General features: G+C 37.4%; 1 protein-coding gene across 2 annotated transcripts in view; it reads right to left on the reverse strand.

Annotated features, from left to right (window-relative positions):
* Positions 1-235: 235 nt before the first annotated feature.
* LOC117974003 (rab GTPase-activating protein 1-like) overlaps positions 236-19,244 on the reverse strand; it is a 130,764-nt gene continuing 111,755 nt past the window's right edge. For both annotated transcript variants that reach the window (XM_059005657.1, XM_059005658.1), the window contains 7 exons: positions 15,605-15,697; positions 10,566-10,676; positions 9,494-9,598; positions 8,597-8,680; positions 6,317-6,388; positions 3,776-3,973; positions 236-1,776 (listed from right to left, as the gene is read on the reverse strand). In XM_059005657.1, the coding sequence (XP_058861640.1) occupies positions 1,654-1,776; positions 3,776-3,973; positions 6,317-6,388; positions 8,597-8,680; positions 9,494-9,598; positions 10,566-10,676; positions 15,605-15,697 (786 nt within the window). In that variant the 3' untranslated portion in view covers positions 236-1,653. The remainder of the gene's footprint in view (positions 1,777-3,775; positions 3,974-6,316; positions 6,389-8,596; positions 8,681-9,493; positions 9,599-10,565; positions 10,677-15,604; positions 15,698-19,244) is intronic.

Below are 19,244 nucleotides of genomic sequence, written 5' to 3' on the forward strand. Positions count from 1 at the left end.
TTTGTTCCCTGATCAGAAAACAGAATATATGGGAATGACCAAAACTATGTCATACAATTTCTCATTGTCAATATAATTAATATATAATACTGCCCTATATTATTCAAATATTGTATGACCGTTTTTTTTTTACTTTGTGGATGATCTGCCAAGAGCATCTTTGAAAGAAATACAGTAAACCAACTCCTGTATATCTGGCATTAAGCCTGGCATCAAAATAATGAAACAAGACCAGTTTTGTCCATAGTTTTTTTTTTTACAGTTTATATTTAAATGCATGAAGTATACACAATGCAACCTATACTATTACATTATGTCCACACTTTTGTAATGCTGGATGAAGATACAATGTTTGGCATTAAACAATCAAGACAGCAGTATGACATTTAGGACAAAAGCTTCAGCATAAACATGTCAGATCCATAACATAGTACATAGGCAACATTAGTACAGTTACCAAGGAAAGTAGAAATACAAAATAAACAAACTCATATACTTTTTATATACAAGCCAGTGCTTCTGGGTACTTAACCAGCTTTCTCACTGCACACGTCGAGTCCACTAACAAGACAAGAATTTCAGCATGACAAACAGTTATAAATAAGTATGTATATGGTGCAAAGACCTTATTCTACCAACTTATTTTGAGAAACCCCATCAAAAACCAAGTAAAACAAGCTATTTTTAAATGTGTATTTTCTTTCATGTATATATTTATTTTTGTACTTGAGCCAGTCTTGAATTAGAAATTTAAACACAGACCACTCTGCTAACAGTTAATAGTGAACTTGCCTCATCTGTCCCAACTTACCTGGGGGGGGTTCACTCAAAAGACCTACATTTCCGGGAAGCAACATTTAAAAACAAAACAAAAAAATGATCCAAGTCCACAATCATTCCTAAAGAACTGAGAAAGAAGCGCCTACCTTAACTGATTACACTGAAAGAACCACCCCAAATCGATAAGAAACATATTTTCCGACAGTGCTTGCTAGAAACCATGACTGTCTGGTCTGTGCTGCATACAACTGATTAAAATTGAAAAGCACAAACAGCTCCTCCCTTGTAACATCATGCTCTGTGTGTAAATTATCTGAAAATCAGCACATTGTTGAACCATAAATCACCAACCTCCCCACGCTACCCAAACCTTAACTCCACTCTCACTGAAACTAACCCCAAATTGAATGATGGAAGCATTTTTCCCCTGGTCTCAGTTTGACTCCCCATGGCACTTCTTTTTTCAAAGCAGATATAAAAAAGTGCTTGAAATGCAAAAAGAAAAAAATTGACAGGTTTGGAAAGGAGACTGTTAACTCTCGTACCAAAAATGTAATTTTAGTTTTGTGCAAGTAGTCTTCAGCAAGACAGTAGAATGGAGTATGTTTCCACTCTCTCCCAGGACAGTAAAGGAAGCTTTTAATCAGCTATGTTATCTGTTAAATATCAGTAGTATAAAGACCCTTCTAAAGTTAAAGCCTTTTTTTTTTTTTTTTTTTAAGTAATTTTTTGGATGCTCTCACCCAATTGGCATGGACCTTAAGAAAATGTTTACACAGTACATTCTCCTAGCACTTTACAGAAGGAAAGACATCTGTCCGAGGAAGGCAGCAGAATCCGTTCTCTGTTCAGTCACGTGTGTTTCCTGCTTCATTAAGACGTCTCCTTTCCCTGGGCACCAGTCACGGTTTTGATAGAGCTCATCGTTCTGTTAAACCAGGTCTTCTTTGCTGCTTGGACTTCATTTATAGCCAGACCCAAATGGTGCTCCAAGTCCTGCAAAGACAGAGATCATTGTCTCAGGAGTCCATCCAATAACACACATTTCCAGATTTTGACATGCAAGTCATCACCTCAATCCTGACCTGAACACCCCCACCTTTCATTCCAGGGGCTGAAGCAGAGACTCACACTGTGCTGAACTGTGTGAAATCTGTCAGGACCACTGAGAAATAAGTTAAAGAGTAATTACTAGGGTTCTGAAAAAGATAGCGTTATACGTCCCCACGTGTTGCTACAACTGTTTAAATAACATACCTGTAATTTCTCTTTTCATTGTGAACATCCTGACAATTTTGTACACTTAGAACTTGAAACTCTGTTTCAAAGCTCTTTTCAAAGTGGTCCACTTGGGTTTGAGATTTGTCCTCTAAATCACTGCAAGTGCTCTGGCTTTTCTGTTCCGTACCACATCATGGATCGGTATTGCTGTGCTACCTGTTTGACAATGTGGGCAATAATGTTTGCACTAATCAGTGCACTAGAGCAGACATTTTGAAAATAGCTTTGAAACAGAGTTTAAAAAGTTGTAAAGTGTAAAAAGTCGTCAGGATGTTAACAATGAAAAGAACAATTACAGGTAGGTTATTTAAACAGTTGCAGCAGCACGTGGGGACGTGTAACGCTGTATTTTTCGGAACCCCGCTACTTACTCTTTAAAGCTCCTGATTATACACCCCCCAAAAAAATATCTCACACAAAAATATGGTTTCAAATATTATTCAGACTAAAGCACTGTTACACTTCCCTTGTTAATAACAGACTCTGTACTATAAACTTAATGAGTGTCGGAATGAACCACCCCAAAGGGGTAAAAGAGCTACATTTAAAAATGAGAATGATAACGAAACCTGGTCTGAATACGTCCATCCCTACTTCACACTTACAGTTCCCTACTTTTTCAGGATACTGACAGCACTAATCATTTAAAGCAGATGTGGGGGAGAACATACTTATTTAAATTAGAAGACAAACTAACTTAAATCATATTGGGGTCCTACTTCACTTTGGCTTGAATTAATTCAGTCTGTTGTGCTGCAAAGCTATACTTTATAATGGTTATGCAGTACCATAGCTTTCCTATTAGATTCCTATCAGATATACTATATTATGTGGCACATTTCTTCCACTTTAGTTGCCCCTTAACTTTCAACCCTTTTGACCCAAGCAACAGCAATACAAATACCATACTTCTGCTAAGATTCTTTTTCAGATAGATTCATGACAAATATACAATAGTTACAGTGGCATAAATGACAGTCCTGGAAAAAGAGGATTCCTAACACAGGACACACTACAGGTCCTGTAATCTAATTCCGGTATATAATAATATGAAGTTTGGGATGCTGGAATTGATAATTGTAAGTTTTCAGAATGATTGCATAGTAACACATACATGTTACACACATATTAAATGAAAGGTTGAACAGTTGACAGAAACACATTGGCCTAATTTCTGGACAAATACGCTTTCTACGTAGAGCATGTTGTGTGGTTAGGAAGGGCTGAGATACAACTCTTGTTAAAGACCATGCTCATTCACAACCAAGAGTGGTCATACAGGACAGCTTTTACAGCTTTCTAAAATCTCAAACTCTATAACACACACTGTCACAATATCTTGCCCTACTGGAAAATAATCTTTGTGCCTTCACACCATTTAAAAAAAGGTCTGAATATTCATCTCTATAGACAATTCTGGTAAATGTTAGGGTTAGGGGAACAGCAGCATTTGGGGGTGGGTCCTCTTTAGTAGTTTCTATTGCGGTAAGTGAATTAAATGTCATTTACAACTTCCAACTGCTGCAAGTAATAACAACAGCATACATGTTCACACAGAGACATAGTAGCAAGATTTCAAGGGAAGATTTCTACAAAATCAAAACCTTAGAGGTTTTATAAACAAACTGGACTTCGTAGCGAGCATAGCAGGCTAAGGCAGAGAAGACCTCTTTTCAGAATCACTGCAATCCTTGTGTGTCACTGCACTCCTCACCTGTATCTTGCACTCTGCCTCGACTAGCTGCAGTTTGGTCTGGGCCAGCTCGAGCTCCATCTCTCTCAACTGGTTCTTCAGCGACTCCTTCTCCTCATCCAGCTCCTCCTCGGAGCCCTCCTTCGCCACGCTCACCACCCGCAGGCTGCCTTCTTTACTGAACAGCTCACCACACTTCTCACAGCCCTCCACTTTTAGCTAAGTCAACAAAACACAAGCAATTACTCATCAGCTCAAAAAGATCAAAGTCATCCCAACTGCATCAAACGAATCATTGTTAGAATATTATTATGATCTTTATGTTCCATGTATTATATACTGTTGCATTAACTGTTATTAAACAAAATACCTTGACTGAAAACATTTAGCTAAATACCTAGGCTTCTGTTTAATTAAGAAAATAAGCATTCAAATTTGCATCTTGCTCCCAACACGAATGCCTTGCCTTGCAACACCAGTTGGTTTCTGGTAAAATGTTAAATGTGTTGAACATGGTTTATAATGTATATTTTGTGTTTGGAGTTACAGAAACAACACTGCTGAAAGAATGTTTGAAGTTAACATTTTCCACATCCTATTGTTGAGAAGCAGCCATTAGTATCCTGGCTGCTTTTGAAGGGTGTTTTACCAGTGCACTTTCACATTAATTTGATTCTTAAGAAGCATTTACAACACTCTTCTAAAAGTGCTTCTGTCTAGTCACTTCAGAAGAATGCTTAACATGTGGTGTTCAGAAAGACAAACAGGGTTTTCAATGAATTCTATTGTTATAGTCTTATTTAGAGTAAACAGCTTATTTTCAAAGACGAGAGGGCTCCTTTGTTGCTAACAAACAGCCATCAAGAATGATATAAAAAAAGGAACACATTGAAAATAATAGCCAACATGGCTTTGATCTCAAGAGGATTATGCAGAGAAGAAAATCCACATTTCTTCATGGAATAATAATTAGGAGCATTGAAATATCTGAAGAGGCTTCTTTTTAATTCCCAGATCTAATTAAAATAATAAAAAGGATAATGTAAGAATTCTAAGGAACTTTGCAGAACAATCAAATTGAACCCCTAATATCTCATGAAAAAGCCATCAGTGCTTCAGTTAGCGAGGCCCTAGTGCTCTCACAGTGAACAAGCAGACATGAGCAATCAATAACACCACTAAACAGATAGCGAGGCCCTAGTGCTCTCACAGTGAACAAGCAGACATGAGCAATCAATAACACCACTAAACAGATAGCGAGGCCCTAGCTCTCTCACAGTGAACAGGCAGACATGAGCAATCAATAACACCACTAAACAGATAGCGAGGCCCTAGTGCTCTCAGTGAACAGGCAGACATGAGCAATCAATAACACCACTAAACAGATAGCGAGGCCCTAGCACTCTCACAGTGAACAGGCAGACATGAGCAATCAATAACACCACTAAACAGATAGCGAGGCCCTAGTGCTCTCACAGTGAACAGGCAGATGTGAGCAAGCAATAACACCACTAAACATTAGTCATAATAAGACATTTATACATAGAAACAGAAATAAATTGAGTTATCCATATTTAGAATTCTCAAATCAGAGAAGCTCAATTTGGACATGATGGAGAAGGCTAAATGATTGCGGTTTCTATAAAGTTTGTGCCAACTGCAAAACAGTGCATTCCTCCAGAGTCATATAGTCAAAATGTGAAACGACTAAAGGACTACCACCTGGACTGAGATATAATGAACACACCATGTAGATTTTCAGAACAAGTTAACATTGTAGCACTGTTTTATTTCAATAACCACATTTATTTTTAAACTATTATTTACATTTATGGAGGATATAACCGTTACTCTGTGAATGTTGTTTTATTTAGGCAATTTTAAGTTATTAATAAAAGAGAATTACAAATTATTATTATTATTATTATTATTTAAACGGCAATGAAAAACATCAGTTTACTAGTAAAGGAAACTGTAAAGGAAAACTGATTTTAAATGCAGTAAGGTGAGTAATAAGCTGACTCCATTGTGATTTAGCAGTTGGTTCAAACAATTTAACAAACACATGCTGGATTGTAAATACATATACAACTATAAAGAGAATGCAGAAAAAGGCAAACAGGGATTTTATGATGGGTTGTTTTTTGGATAATGATAATAATAATAGCATCAGTAATAACACAAACTTAAATGAGATGGATGCAGTAATTGTATAAATTAAATTTGCAATTAACTGATAAAAAAAAAAGAAAATCTCAAGATTAATCGCAATACATTTTTTTTAAATCGCTTGACAGCCCTACATACATATATATATATATTTGGAAATTTATATATTCTGCTACTAAATATGTTAATTCTAAAGCTGAATACAGAAATCCAGAAACTGTACCAGTATCCAAAACAGTGGGAAAGGGAGATTTCTGTTCTTGCCTTGCTGAGAGAACATTTTGGAGTGGAACATTTTTGCTGTGGAAGCCCCTGAAGCAGAGGACCAAGCTTAGCAATGGGGCTCTGGTTCCTCACATGTATCGAGGGTAATACAGTCATTAACTCACATACCCAGATTTTTTCCAATTCTCCTTTATTTGCTGTCTGCTGCTTCTCCAGCCTCTCGCTGAGCTGTGAACAGATCTGCAATAAAGAAATCACACACAGAATGATTACCGCACTCTATAGAGGGAAGAGGTTTCCTTTAAATAACTGAGCAAGTAAAAAGAAAATGTAAGAGGAAGGGGGGGGAAGTCTGTCACAATTGAAGTCACCAGTGCAAGTACATGTCACCTTGAGTTATCTTGGAAGTAAGTGTTTTAAACATAAGCCTGTTTCAATCGTCAAAGTATGTAACCCAGCAGTTCAGTACTTACAGAACAGTACAGCAAGAACCTGGTAACTCGTATTACAATCTCAGTTTCAAGAAGCGCTTGCACTGATGGCTTCAACAGCCTTACCTTCAGAAAGAACAAGGACACTAGAAATGAAAGTTTTTCTGAAAAAAACAAAGCATCGCTGGTAGCATAATCTATGGGGTATGTCATATTGAGTGGCTTGAAACATGAAGTAATCTGGAAATGTGAAACAAGATTTGTATCATTGATATGGGAAGGGTTCATTTTTCTTGTGCGTCACCCATGATGAAACTTGAACTAGGAAATCACAGAATACATGCGTCTCAAGTATGAAGCCAGTATACTGGAAATTGGAACCTACTGTTCATCTCACCAAGGTAACAGAATAAAACAGCATTTTCACAAAGATACATTTCATCTTAACAATAGCATACGATTACCCTGCACTGTACATGTGTGCATAATATCTATAATCTATCTTCATGAGATTAATAACTGCACCACAAAAAATAGTACAAAACAAAGTTAATTATCTTTGCCAACTGGCAGATAATATTGCTTGATTTGGGTTTTATAATGTTTTCTACATTTTCAAAAAATTAAAACAATATTAAAAAAAAAAACAAAAAAAAACAAACAATGTAAACACAAGAAAAATAATATCTGCCAAAGGGAAACAATACATTACCTTGTAAGATGCCCCCGCCCCCCCCCCCCCACACACATTTTTATTAAAACATTTATTTTTCTTACCAAGGCAATATTTGTGAGACAGATCCTTATACAGTACTGCATTTGTATTCTGCCTTATTAAAAATAAATCAGGAGATGTGTGATCTGGTTGACTGACCCGTAAAACTGAGGTCCAAGCACCTGACACCATTCTACAGCACAGCTCTTGGGGAATTGCTTTGGGAATGATTGTGATGAGTGATGGACGATCTGACAAAGACCTGCCTAGAAACGTGTTAGACAGAACAGGCCTGCACTATTACAGAGGTCACCGAGCAGCTCTGGCCTCCTAAATGCTGTCTGTAGTTCTACAAAACATCACTCTTCAGACACATTTTAATCAGATTTTTTTCCCCATTTCTTCTAAAATTGTTTCAGCAGGGCCAAACAAAGACATACTCACAGGCTACGCAAGATATTTATTTTATTGGATATTTTTTAACACCAGCATTAATCACTTTCATTGCTTAATTACTTTCAAAAGCATGCACTCTCTTTCAATCAGAGGGTTTGTATAGCACAGTCCAAATCTTTCCTGTGCTCCTGCCCCCAAATCCTCCTAAAGTAAGTGTGCTGAACTACCTAGCCAGGTCCTGGGCACTTTGTAAGATTTACAGCTGGGGAGAGGGACGCCACACTGCTACCTAGAAAACTTGGATATAATCTGGCCTTCATTGGTTGAACCGTCACACAGCCTCCCACAATGCGATTCTTGCAAATTACGATGATAAGGGCCGGGGAGGAGACCATATTATCTGTCTTTGTTATTAATCGAAATGTCAACAGAATCATTATACCAACACTGTCATCCAGAACAAATAGCTGAGAACCTTCCAAATCCAATTAGGTATGCACTTAGTCATCAAATAAATTACTATTTAAAATATTATTTTTGTGTGTGTACAGGGTTGGGTTGTGTGTGCAGAAAAAATGAAGTTGTGGTGCAGTGAACTGTGGGTGTGACTGGGGGATTATAGTACAAGATCCCCAGTAAACACTGATTTCTAACCCAACATCATATACAAGCAGCAACAAACTTCCAGGTTATTGTATTAGAGGGAGCTGTTTCTGTACGTGCATATCCACTACTTCTCACATTTCTTTAACTATGTTATCAGGGAACCTCGATATTATTTGTGAAAAGATTCCAGATTGATTGTGTAACACAATGGATAATAGCAACATAATACCTTGCAAGCCAAAATATCTTAGAGAATAACCTTTAAGTCTAAAAGAGATTGATGCCTATAGCTACACCAACCTGCTTGTACTCCACGATAATGGATCCATTCTTCTTGATTTCTGATTCTGCCTTGTCCATTTCTCTTCGGCACATTTCTTTAAGCTGGGCAGGGAAAATTTCAATATATTTTACATAAATGAAATGAAGATTCTGCCACAACGGTAAGCTACCTCCATAGCTAGCAGTTCGAAAAACAGAATGATGATTGAAATCCCCAATGTTAAGTGAGACAGTCCATGCTTTTAAGGCAACAAGCACAATTATGTCAGATAAAAGGCTTCTCATTTTGCTGGAACATCATTAGCTACAGAGACGTTTAAATTACAGATGGTCTTTGTTGTCTTAGGTTGGCACAATTAACCTATTACAGAACATTATTTTGTAACACACATTATCCACAGTTCATTTCTTATTCAGTCTTGTTTCATTAGAAGAAAAAAAAACAGTGTTTGTAGGATACCGTAAAACTCAGTTTTTGAGGTCCTGTTAAACGGTGTGCAATTTATAAACAGGTGTGGCTTGTACATCGATTTTTACAGGGCATGAGGTTGAGGTCCGGTAACACTTACTGTAGTAATAGATTTGCCTGGGATTTCGTCAGGATTCTCAGACACAGCCTTGCATTTACAGCAGTGCCCATAAGTACTGACACCCTGTGGTGTTCAATTCATTTTTTTTTTACCATTAGTCTAAAATAAAAATAATCAGTAATGCATTTAAAAGAAAATTCTTTATCATTCAAGTACCAACATATTCAGTGTATTTTGTATGAGCTCCTCTGGATTTATTAGAGTTTATAGATGACTTGTCACAGCATGTACAAGTCAATGAGTTTATTAAATAAACACTATTCAGTAACGCTATTTGGGAAATGAATAGGAATAAATCAGGAGGAACCAAGAAAGGCTTCTTAACCTGAGCGGATTCCTCTTCCAGTCTCCTCTTTTCATCCTCGGAATCCACTAATTTCTGTTTGGTCATCAGTAGCTCCTTATTGAGGGCGTCTGATTTCTCCTCAGCCTGGAAATCGCAGAAGGGGTTATAAAGGCACTGGATTCAGGAGCCAGCTGTTACATACAACAGTTTTTTTATTTGCTGTTGAGCTCAGAGATCTGTCAGAAATGATGTGACTATAATTGTGCTCATAAAGGAATGCTGAGCTCTGCCAGGGATAGTTTGAATATAATTGATATGCAGGCCACCTGCTGGGGAATGGGAATAGTACTGCATTTATAGGCTGCCACTGATCTGAGATTTATGGATTAATTTATTGCCTTGAAATATTCTGGCAGGAAGTTGTGATTTAATGAGAAGGTCGATTTTGGAGGCGGGGGGAGGGCAACTGTTCGGATGCCAGTTGTTAACATTTCATTGCTTGATCCGTATCTCAAACGGCCACTAGGGCAGTAATATTTTATTTTGTAATTGTTTGTTTGTCTTTTTTTGTCCAATTATTTTACCCCCTGATTTTCTCCCCAATTTAGAATGTCCAATAGTTTTTTCCCCTCAACGCAGCAATTTCCCACAGCCAAGCCAGTTTCCTCTTTCACACCCAGGAACGAGAGCGGATGTCAGCAATATGCCGGCCTATGGAGGACACAGGCCAGCCCTGCAAGTGCACCTGAGCTCAACAGGCGCCTGACCAGTAGGGTCCGCTGTAGCACGATGAAAAGAAACAGCCTCTGCTGGGTTTGCCTCCCTAACCCATGTGGCCGTTTTTATACCAGGTGAGCCACTCAGGGACCCCCATTCAAGAATCTATATAGCAGAAAACAGAACTACAAAAGGTAACACTTATAACCCAGGATGAGCTTGTATTATTATATCACAAAACCCAAGCACTGTTTGATAAGATGGCAATGTTTGCTGCAGATATATAGCATGTAATGCCAGCATTTGGAAAAAAAAGAACATTAAAAAAAAAGCCATGAAAGTAAAACGCAGAAAGGGAAGCCTCTGCAGCAGAGGGCCTTCTGTTCAGACTTACATTATCCAAGTCCTGTCTCAGCGCTATCTTGCTGGTTACCAGTTCATGTGCTAGGTCGTCATTTTCCTGTTCTAGTCTCATGTTTGCCTCCTGCAGGCGTCTGTTCTCCCTCTGTACAAAGTCACAAAGACACAGTAAGACCAAAAGCTAGGGAAAGCAAAAGCTTATTCACTTTAAGGTTAGGGAAAGAGTTTGCAATTTCAAAAATCAATTTTCTCCTTCAGCATGTGTAAAAGAAGAATGCCCAGCTGCACTCTGAGTTCAGCACCTTCTCGCCACATGCTGTGCCCTATATAATATTTAACAGCTCTCAAAAGAGAATAACCTTTGAAAACAGCTTTCGAGTACAGATTAAAAATGTACCAGCCTTCTGTAAAAATGTGCCTAGCCTTGTAATTATTCAGATGTTTACAAACAGCGAAGGAACCGATTCCCAATTAGATTGGTTCCTCAGGGACTCCATTATTTATTAGATCTCTCTCGAGTGTGATGAATTTGTGATGCAACACCAGACTCAGGCCCTGCAAAATGTTATTTTAAAGCTTTTGTATCTTCCCACGACGATGACACAAATTAGTGCTATTTAAACATCATAAACTCGGCAGGACAGGAACAAAACACCTTTCAGAAACTGTTCTAGAAACAGGGAAGCGGCAGGAACACAATACAGATTACTCTGCCATTACTAACCTATTACCGGTATTACACTATTCTTTCTCTGAGTAGCAATCCTTCCTAAGGGCAAACCAATTAGTGACTTATGGACTCTCAATTGTAATCCCTCCCCCCACCCCCCTATACAGTATCACATGACTGAGAAGAGGCTCTGCATGCACAGAATGTACAAAACAAGATTCTAAATACACACTAACACAACATTCCTATTCACTCTATGTACCACTGTTACATTATACAGCATGTGTCAAAAACATGTACATCACAAATAAGGGCACAGAATTGATGCTGCATCCTAGAGAATATAGTTATAGGGCATCCTTGTTTTTTTCTTTTTTTTTTTTTTTTTTTACATGTTGAGTAGCTGCAGACCAGGAGGTTCAGTTTGTAAGATCTGTAAGCAGATGTGTAATATAGTTCAGGTACTATATATTACAATGGTCTACAGAAAACATGGACAGTGGTGTCCAAAGGTTTTCTAAGCAGCTTTCATGACTATATCAGGAGATGATCATAGGGTTCAAGAGAAATCTGCTTGCCCTCTCTCCTTTTATCAATGTCTTATTTTTTCTTTTTTGATGTCGCAGAGAGCTGACTGCTGCTACTGGCAGTGGTGGCATTATCACTGGCACATGGCTCCTTTTCATTGTTTCTTTCTACATATTTTTTTTCTTGAATCCAAAGTTGAGAAGACAGAGAGTTTAGAGCAACAGGCATTTCCAAATGATGTATCTAAATGTGATATATTATTATAAAGCATCATATTACCTTGTGCAGAGGAATAATGTTAAGTTCTGATGACTTTAAATAATAAACCATGCAGTCTCAAAGAGACATGGACAATAAGAAATGTGTGGTACAGGTAAACTGTAGCTGTTATAGGGCACAGTATACAATGCCTTGCTGGAGAGAAGATTCTGGGATTCACACACTGAGATAGCGAGATAAAATGCATAGAGGACCCAATTGTTTGCATAATGACTATCAATTTAAATCTGTAATGTTTATTTATCATATAATATAGAATTATGTTTGAAAGGTAGTTTAACTGCAGTGTACAAAAATGAAGAAAAAAAAATATGACAATTAAAATGATTAAAAAATCATTTATTTCAGGACGTTTCAGACTAAAGCCCTTCTTCAGCTGTGTAGAAAATAAGATGCAAGCACAGTGCAGTAAACTTTTATTTTTCTAAAATGATTTCATATCACATGTTCTTGAAGAAATGAGCTCTCTTAATATCCCCTCACAAACCCGCTTACTGATGGTTTTGCATCAGTTTCTTGGCCAGAATGAATTTAGTGACTGGACTTTTTTAGTAAGAGAAAAAAAAGGGTTGATGAAATTTCTGTGCGACTCCTCATGGAGTAGAAAAATTGTAGTATATTGTAATAACATATGGTACATTCAATAAGGTTTTTTTTTAAATATAAAAATAGTTTGCATCTTTTTTTCTAATGTTATAAAAAAAAGGTTTCCATTTCTTTACATGAAACAAGATAAACTTACTTTTTTTCTGAGTTCCTGTCAATAAACATGTTACCTTATTAAAACACTGCTCTTTTTTTCTCACACTTGTGATGGACTGTCATAGACAAAAGTCAAGCCCAGTATTTGTAGCGGCCAGTTTAATATCCTGACTTAAACACCCAAAAGAACATCCACAGCCAGGTTTGGTTTACAATTGTATTCCAGCAGATGTCATCGTACCTTAACAGATAACAAAGGGCACCACATGGCTTAAGGAGAAGAACATCTCTGTACTATCTCAATGCTCAATGTGGACAAACTGATGTGCTGAAACCTTCAGTACACTTGCTACTCTGACAAGCACTTGTTAGAAACCTTGAGATTAAAAATGTGTCTGATCTCACAGATTAAGTCCTTAAGTAGGGGTATGTTTTCATTTTTATTTTGGGTTTTAGCCAGCATGAGTTGTCTTCATCCTTCAGCACAATTTATTATACAGCAATGTGGTGTGCTGTCTAAACACCCAATTTACAAACCGGTGATTTTCTGTAAAAGTAATTACATGTCTGCCATATTAGACACTTACTGCCCTGTGGCCCATGGGTAATGACATGTGACACCGCACACAGTTTATTACTCTGATCACCAAGTGTTTTTTTATTCTCTGCCTGCAAACCCTGTGGCCAACTTCCCACTAAAGAAAGGATGAAGGTCAGAATTGTAGGTTAGCAACTATGATCTATTTGATTACATGTAGTGTAGTGCAGGTCTGGGTATTATCAGGCTATCAAAGGGGCCTAAAGGACACATGTTGTGTTTCCATTTGCCCAATGGAAGAATTCTAAAAACTCAACGGCCTCTCATTTCAATGTAAAGCTGGGTCTGCTGCTGGTTCTTTCTTTCCTGTAGTGTAATTAATGGTCATGTTTTCTGTAGTTCTGGGTTTAATACCTAGAGTGAGACTGTTCCATTGGATGCTCATTTCTGCCAGTCTTCAATCCTAACGGGTTGACAGATTAAAACGTTTGATTCCCCTTGCATCCACTAGACGTGGTGAGGAGTAAGCGTAAAGTCCCTTACAGCAACCCACATAGCTATTGCTAATCAATGTTATAAATAAAACAGGCTGATTAGGGGTGTTCTGCAAAAACACCATAACACAATATGAAATATTGATGAAGGTGTACCATCACACCCTAGATATGAAGCACACATATTACAGAGATTCTGCACACCTGATGCAGAATCTAGTCAGCCTCGCTGATTTTTCATTTTCTTGTGTGTTACTGTATTCTTGCACAGCTGTGGCTCCTACCCCAGCCTCCTCTCAGTCTACAGTTCTGATCGTCTTTTCATCGTCTGTCTTCAGAGATTCCGCACCACAACCAACCATTAAACATCACTGCTGGCTACTATCCCTTCTACTGTATATCGGAGCATACTATGAACTATTAAAAGAACAGTCTCTAGGTTTGGGTGATGTAAAGAAATTATTGTTATTTAAATTAAAAAACTGGGTACAGTCAGATAAGTGGCTTAATTCAAGCAAACCACAAAATCAACTCCTCTGTTCAGTTGCTAACACCACCAGTGTTTTAACAAAGTTTTGAACAAGAGGTTATTGAAAAACTTCACACAAACAAGTTGCAGCAAGATCAGCATCAACACTGATACACTTGTGTGTACACCGTCTTTTTAAATGATTCAGCTTTTACTTTAGCTGGTACATTTTGCATTGATTTTAGAATATAATCTTATAAAAACAAAAAACTAAACTTAAGGTGAAAAATCCTTTAAGGGATTGTCCTTGTGACGTTTTCTTAACAGTGGCTTTCTCCTTGGCCTGTGACCATTGAGACCTTCACCATCAATACTCAACCTATGGTTGAAATGGAAACCCCAGTCCCACTTGCAGCCAATTCACTTTGAATATCTTTGGCAGTCAATCTCAGATTGTTATTAACCTTCCTCACAATTCTTCTACTTGTTCTTGGTGAAAGAACCTTCTTTATTCCAGACCGAGGGAGCGTTGTGACAGTACCATGAGTCTTGTACTTCTTGATAATAGAAACATTAGTTGAAATTGGGATACTTAAATGCTTGGAAATCGTCTTGTATCCTTCTCCAGCTTTATGACAATAAACAGTTTTTTGCCTAAGGTCTTCAGATACTTTTTCCCATATTGACTTATTGGTAATGACAGCAATCATCCTATGCCTAACTCTACTCTCTAAGATTGTTCACCTACAATCTAGCTCCTAAAATCTTAAGTGATGCAAATTTTTTTGGCCATAGTTGTCGAGCAGTTTCCTCCATCATGCCCCTTAAATATGCAAAATGTTATTACAACATAACCAACATTTGCAAATAAAGTTAGTGCTTTTTTATCGCAATGAATAACTATATGCTAATTTTTGTACATTGTTGAGCCATGTGTCACCCTGTTCCGAATGGATTTTATTTTGTGTACCTGCAGTGACTGAATTATCACCCTGTTTCAGTTGTATTATCTTTTTTTTTTAACTCCTGCCTTTGAACAATACAGTGTTCTGACGCACTGATCATTGGTGATTATTACCTGTGTGATATCTGATTAGGAAGTTGGTTGCTGATTGCTCTATTTCCTTGTTTTCAAACACTCCTATAAACCCTGCTTGCAATATTTTTTAAAATCAACGAGACTCTGTGATGCAGTCAAGCAGGTTTCCAGGGAGGAGGAGGTTTGTGTTCGTCTCCAGAGCTCATACTTCTTCTGAAGTATCTAAACAAAGGTCTGTTTGCAAAAGCGCACAGAAGGCTAATTCAAGGAATATGTATTGATTACATACAAGATTAAACATCACTGGGGGGCAAGTGCAGCTTTCAAACTTTCCTCAACTCCAAATCACTGTACCTCGTATCTCTCGATCGGAGCCTCCTGCTGGGCCTGCTGTTCCCTCAGGGCATGGTACTCCTTCTCATATTTCTTCAGCTTCTTCTGGCTGATCTATACACCGAGAACAAAAAGAAAAGCTCAACATTTTGAATGTACTGGAGCAGTTTGGAGTTAAATAATGGGCGCGGCGCCAAATCAAATTAAATAATCATCTTGCAAACTAATCACACATACAGTAAAAGCTGCAGTAAAATGGATTTGATGCAGTCGGTAAACAAGGAAAAAAAAGTTGAGAAAGAATAATAAAATCGCATCTGGCTTTAAAGTTCTCTGTAGAAATTCTAAAATAAAAACAACCTGCACATTTATCTGTCTCCGCCACGAAGGGTGGAGCAAAGGTATGACAGGTTTATTACATTGTGTATGTGACAATACAGAAGACAATTAACTGCAACCGAGTTTGTAAGTTAGTTTTCCTCCAATTGAACAGGCTCTGCAAAAGGAGCAAGTAACAGAAGCCGTCTGGATTAGTTGAGCAGAATGCTCCACAGCTGAAATGATTTGGAAGAGCTGTCATGGCTAATCAAAGCAGTTCCACGCTAACCCCCTGGGCCACAAGCTTGTACGTTGATACACAAGAAATTAAAACAACTGTCTGCCCTTATATCACATTATCCCCACCATTTATTAGTTGCATAATAAATAGGTGGCAGAACACCCTTGGTCTGCAGAAAAAAACATTCAACCATCAAACTGTTAGCCATGAATACAACTGTGTCGCACGGGAGGCTTGCTTGATGTTTTAGAACAGCTTTCTTGTTAAGTGCTTGTTAATCATTATGGCTCGATACTAAAGGTGACATATAATGTGCACCGTACGGACAATATATGTTGGAAAGAACACAGCAATATATGAAAAATATATTTAATTAAATAATTAAGACAGAGAGCAAATATGTTAGAAGCTTGTTCTAGCCTTTTAAAATCTTGTTAGAATCACTGTAATTTGTAAAATAGGTATTTTTGAATGCTTGTAATTTTATCCTCAAAGGGACATATTTTAAAAGCTTGGTAACGCTGTTGATTGAATCTCCTTTATTATAGCCAAGGATACCAAGGTCAGAACATACAAATGTATTATCATTTTTTTTTTTCTTTTAGGAGTGAGACTTCTAAAATTGAGATTGTTACATGTTCAATCTCAAGGCTGTAAATAAAGAAAATCAAATCAATACAAATCTATGCAAATGTTGCATACAGCATATTTAAGGTGTTTATTTCTTAAAATCTGACACTTACCTCTATAGTCCAAAAGCGGGCTTGTGAGCCACAAAGAGTATGGTTCATTGAGATCCAAAATATGTCTCTTGGTTTAGGGGTAATCACATTTAAGGTTGTTAAGGGATTCCCTAATAAAAGTTTCCATGGTAAGTGTGCAGTTTTCCCACAGATTTACCATAGATTAACATGTTTTATATGTTTTATTGTATTTGCTTTACCATACCTGGGTTTTACAATGCTCACTATGCTTTAACACAGGTTGCTATGCTTTTACTAAAGGTGCACTACGACTTCATATGGATTCAAAAGTACTACGTGGGACACTTGCCATATCTTCACCTTTATCTACAATGTGATTGACTTTTCAGTTTTACTAAACTACATCTTTCTGGGGTTACAGTCTGCAGTGCTAACATGTTGTTGTGTGCGTGCCATTTTCTGTCTCTTTAAAAGCCCCATGGTTGTCTTTGAGCCAAAAAGGTTAGACTACTCTGCTGTTATGGGTTAATAATTATTGAAGTGATTCAAATTAGAAGTACACCTTAGGCACACAACAGCTATTCAGAAGGGTATAATAATACAAACTTTTAATAGAATAATATTTGGTGTCGGCTACAGTACGTCATTAGAGCTTGTAACAGTGGGGATTTATAGGTTGATAATAAAAAGTCACATTGAAGAACAACTCATTAAAACAAGATTCACTGCTATAAAAATAGAAAGACTGCGAAAAGAGCTTGGTGGCCTATTGCAATATTTTCATCCTCAAAGGCAAATGCCAGATTTATATAACTAACAAGTAAGCTGGCATCTAAACAAATATCCCTCTTTTTTAAATTAGGAACCCTACAAAATTAGGAGTTGATTCAAGTTGTACAGCACGTGTCCAGTTCATTACAGGATGCATCTCATTTGAGTTTTGCAATCAGAGAGTAATTTATTTTTAGTAAATCAGCAAAAGCTAAATTTTTAGTAGTAATTTTCTGTTTCAGTTTTTTTTTTGTATTAGGGTTTCATAGAAGGGTAAGTACAGTAGACAGAAATCAAGTCAAATAGAACAAAACGATTTGTTAAAATCAGCACATATCTATTTACTCAAATACTGTACCATAAGTCAAAATGTCATCTTCAGTAAAAACCATTGAATGAAAAAATAAATAAATAAATAATAATAAAAAAAAAGAGACAGAAAGAGAGAAATCCAGAAGCAGAAGAAATCCAGAAGCAGCTTGGAGTGGATATTTATGTTGGAAGGAACATTTGTGTGCAATGCAGAGAGAAAGAGTTTTTACTGGCTCTATTCACAGTAAATAATGCACGATCATCAAGTTTAAAATGTGCCTGTGAATGAACTAAACTGGTTTTCAACATGCACTGGTCACACACTATTTGGGTAGCGTGAATGGGGTAATATTACAGGAATTGTTTAACCAGTAATAAGTCTCAACTGATTCTTTACATTTCAGAATGATTATGAATTGAGGACAGTACTTTGTACATAAACTGCATTTGACAGAGATGACACTCAATTACTGTGTTGTATAAAGACACACCATTAGTCATTCACATTCCAGTTGACAGTTGTGCGGTTGTAAGCTGAACACAAAAGTCCCCCCCCCCCCCCCCCCTCATTCTGGCACATAAAGCTAATTTACAACAAGATTGTTATACACATAAAGCAGCTGAGCTTTAAACAAGCCTAATAGCTGATTGGACAATATAATAAAAAACTGTGGGCAGCACAAGGCTTCCAATAGTATGAGTTGTGGAAATTAGTAAACTCAGATGGGGTGATCTGATCAATCTATTCTATTCTCCAAATCATGACACAACCTGCACCTTTTAAGTACACAACAGGTTCAATACAGCTCATGCCCTTTGTGCCCTGAAAATCACTCCTCAGCTCTTAAGCACTAATCCCACTCTGTGTACGTTTGGTCACGCCAGCAAAGTGTCTGTAGCCACGCTGCTGTACAAATGTGTTCCCTTAGTACTACAGTAAGAACGGCAAACTCACATTGCTGTGCAACAATGTTTTAAAGAGTAAATACCTTCAAATACAATTGATGTTTTTTTCTCTCTTTTGTATATACTCTTGCTCGTATTAGCAAAACCGCCAAGACAATCGACTGTAACTTGTACATTTTTGCCATATGTGATTTTTGTCCATTCTTGTCGTCAATCCACAAGAGGTGCAACACAGTAGCAGCTCTGTCTACACAGCAATGCATTCATTGACTGTAGAACCGCACCATCATTTCCAACAGCAAACTACACTTAGTTTATCCTCCTCCATTTAATGTGGTTCAAACAAAAGTAATTATTCTATTATTATAATAAATTAATGCATTGCAAAGAACCAGCACTACTCATGCAT

The sequence above is a fragment of the Acipenser ruthenus genome, chromosome 31 (genome assembly GCF_902713425.1).
Source record: "Acipenser ruthenus chromosome 31, fAciRut3.2 maternal haplotype, whole genome shotgun sequence".
Taxonomy (NCBI): Eukaryota; Metazoa; Chordata; class Actinopteri; order Acipenseriformes; family Acipenseridae; genus Acipenser; species Acipenser ruthenus.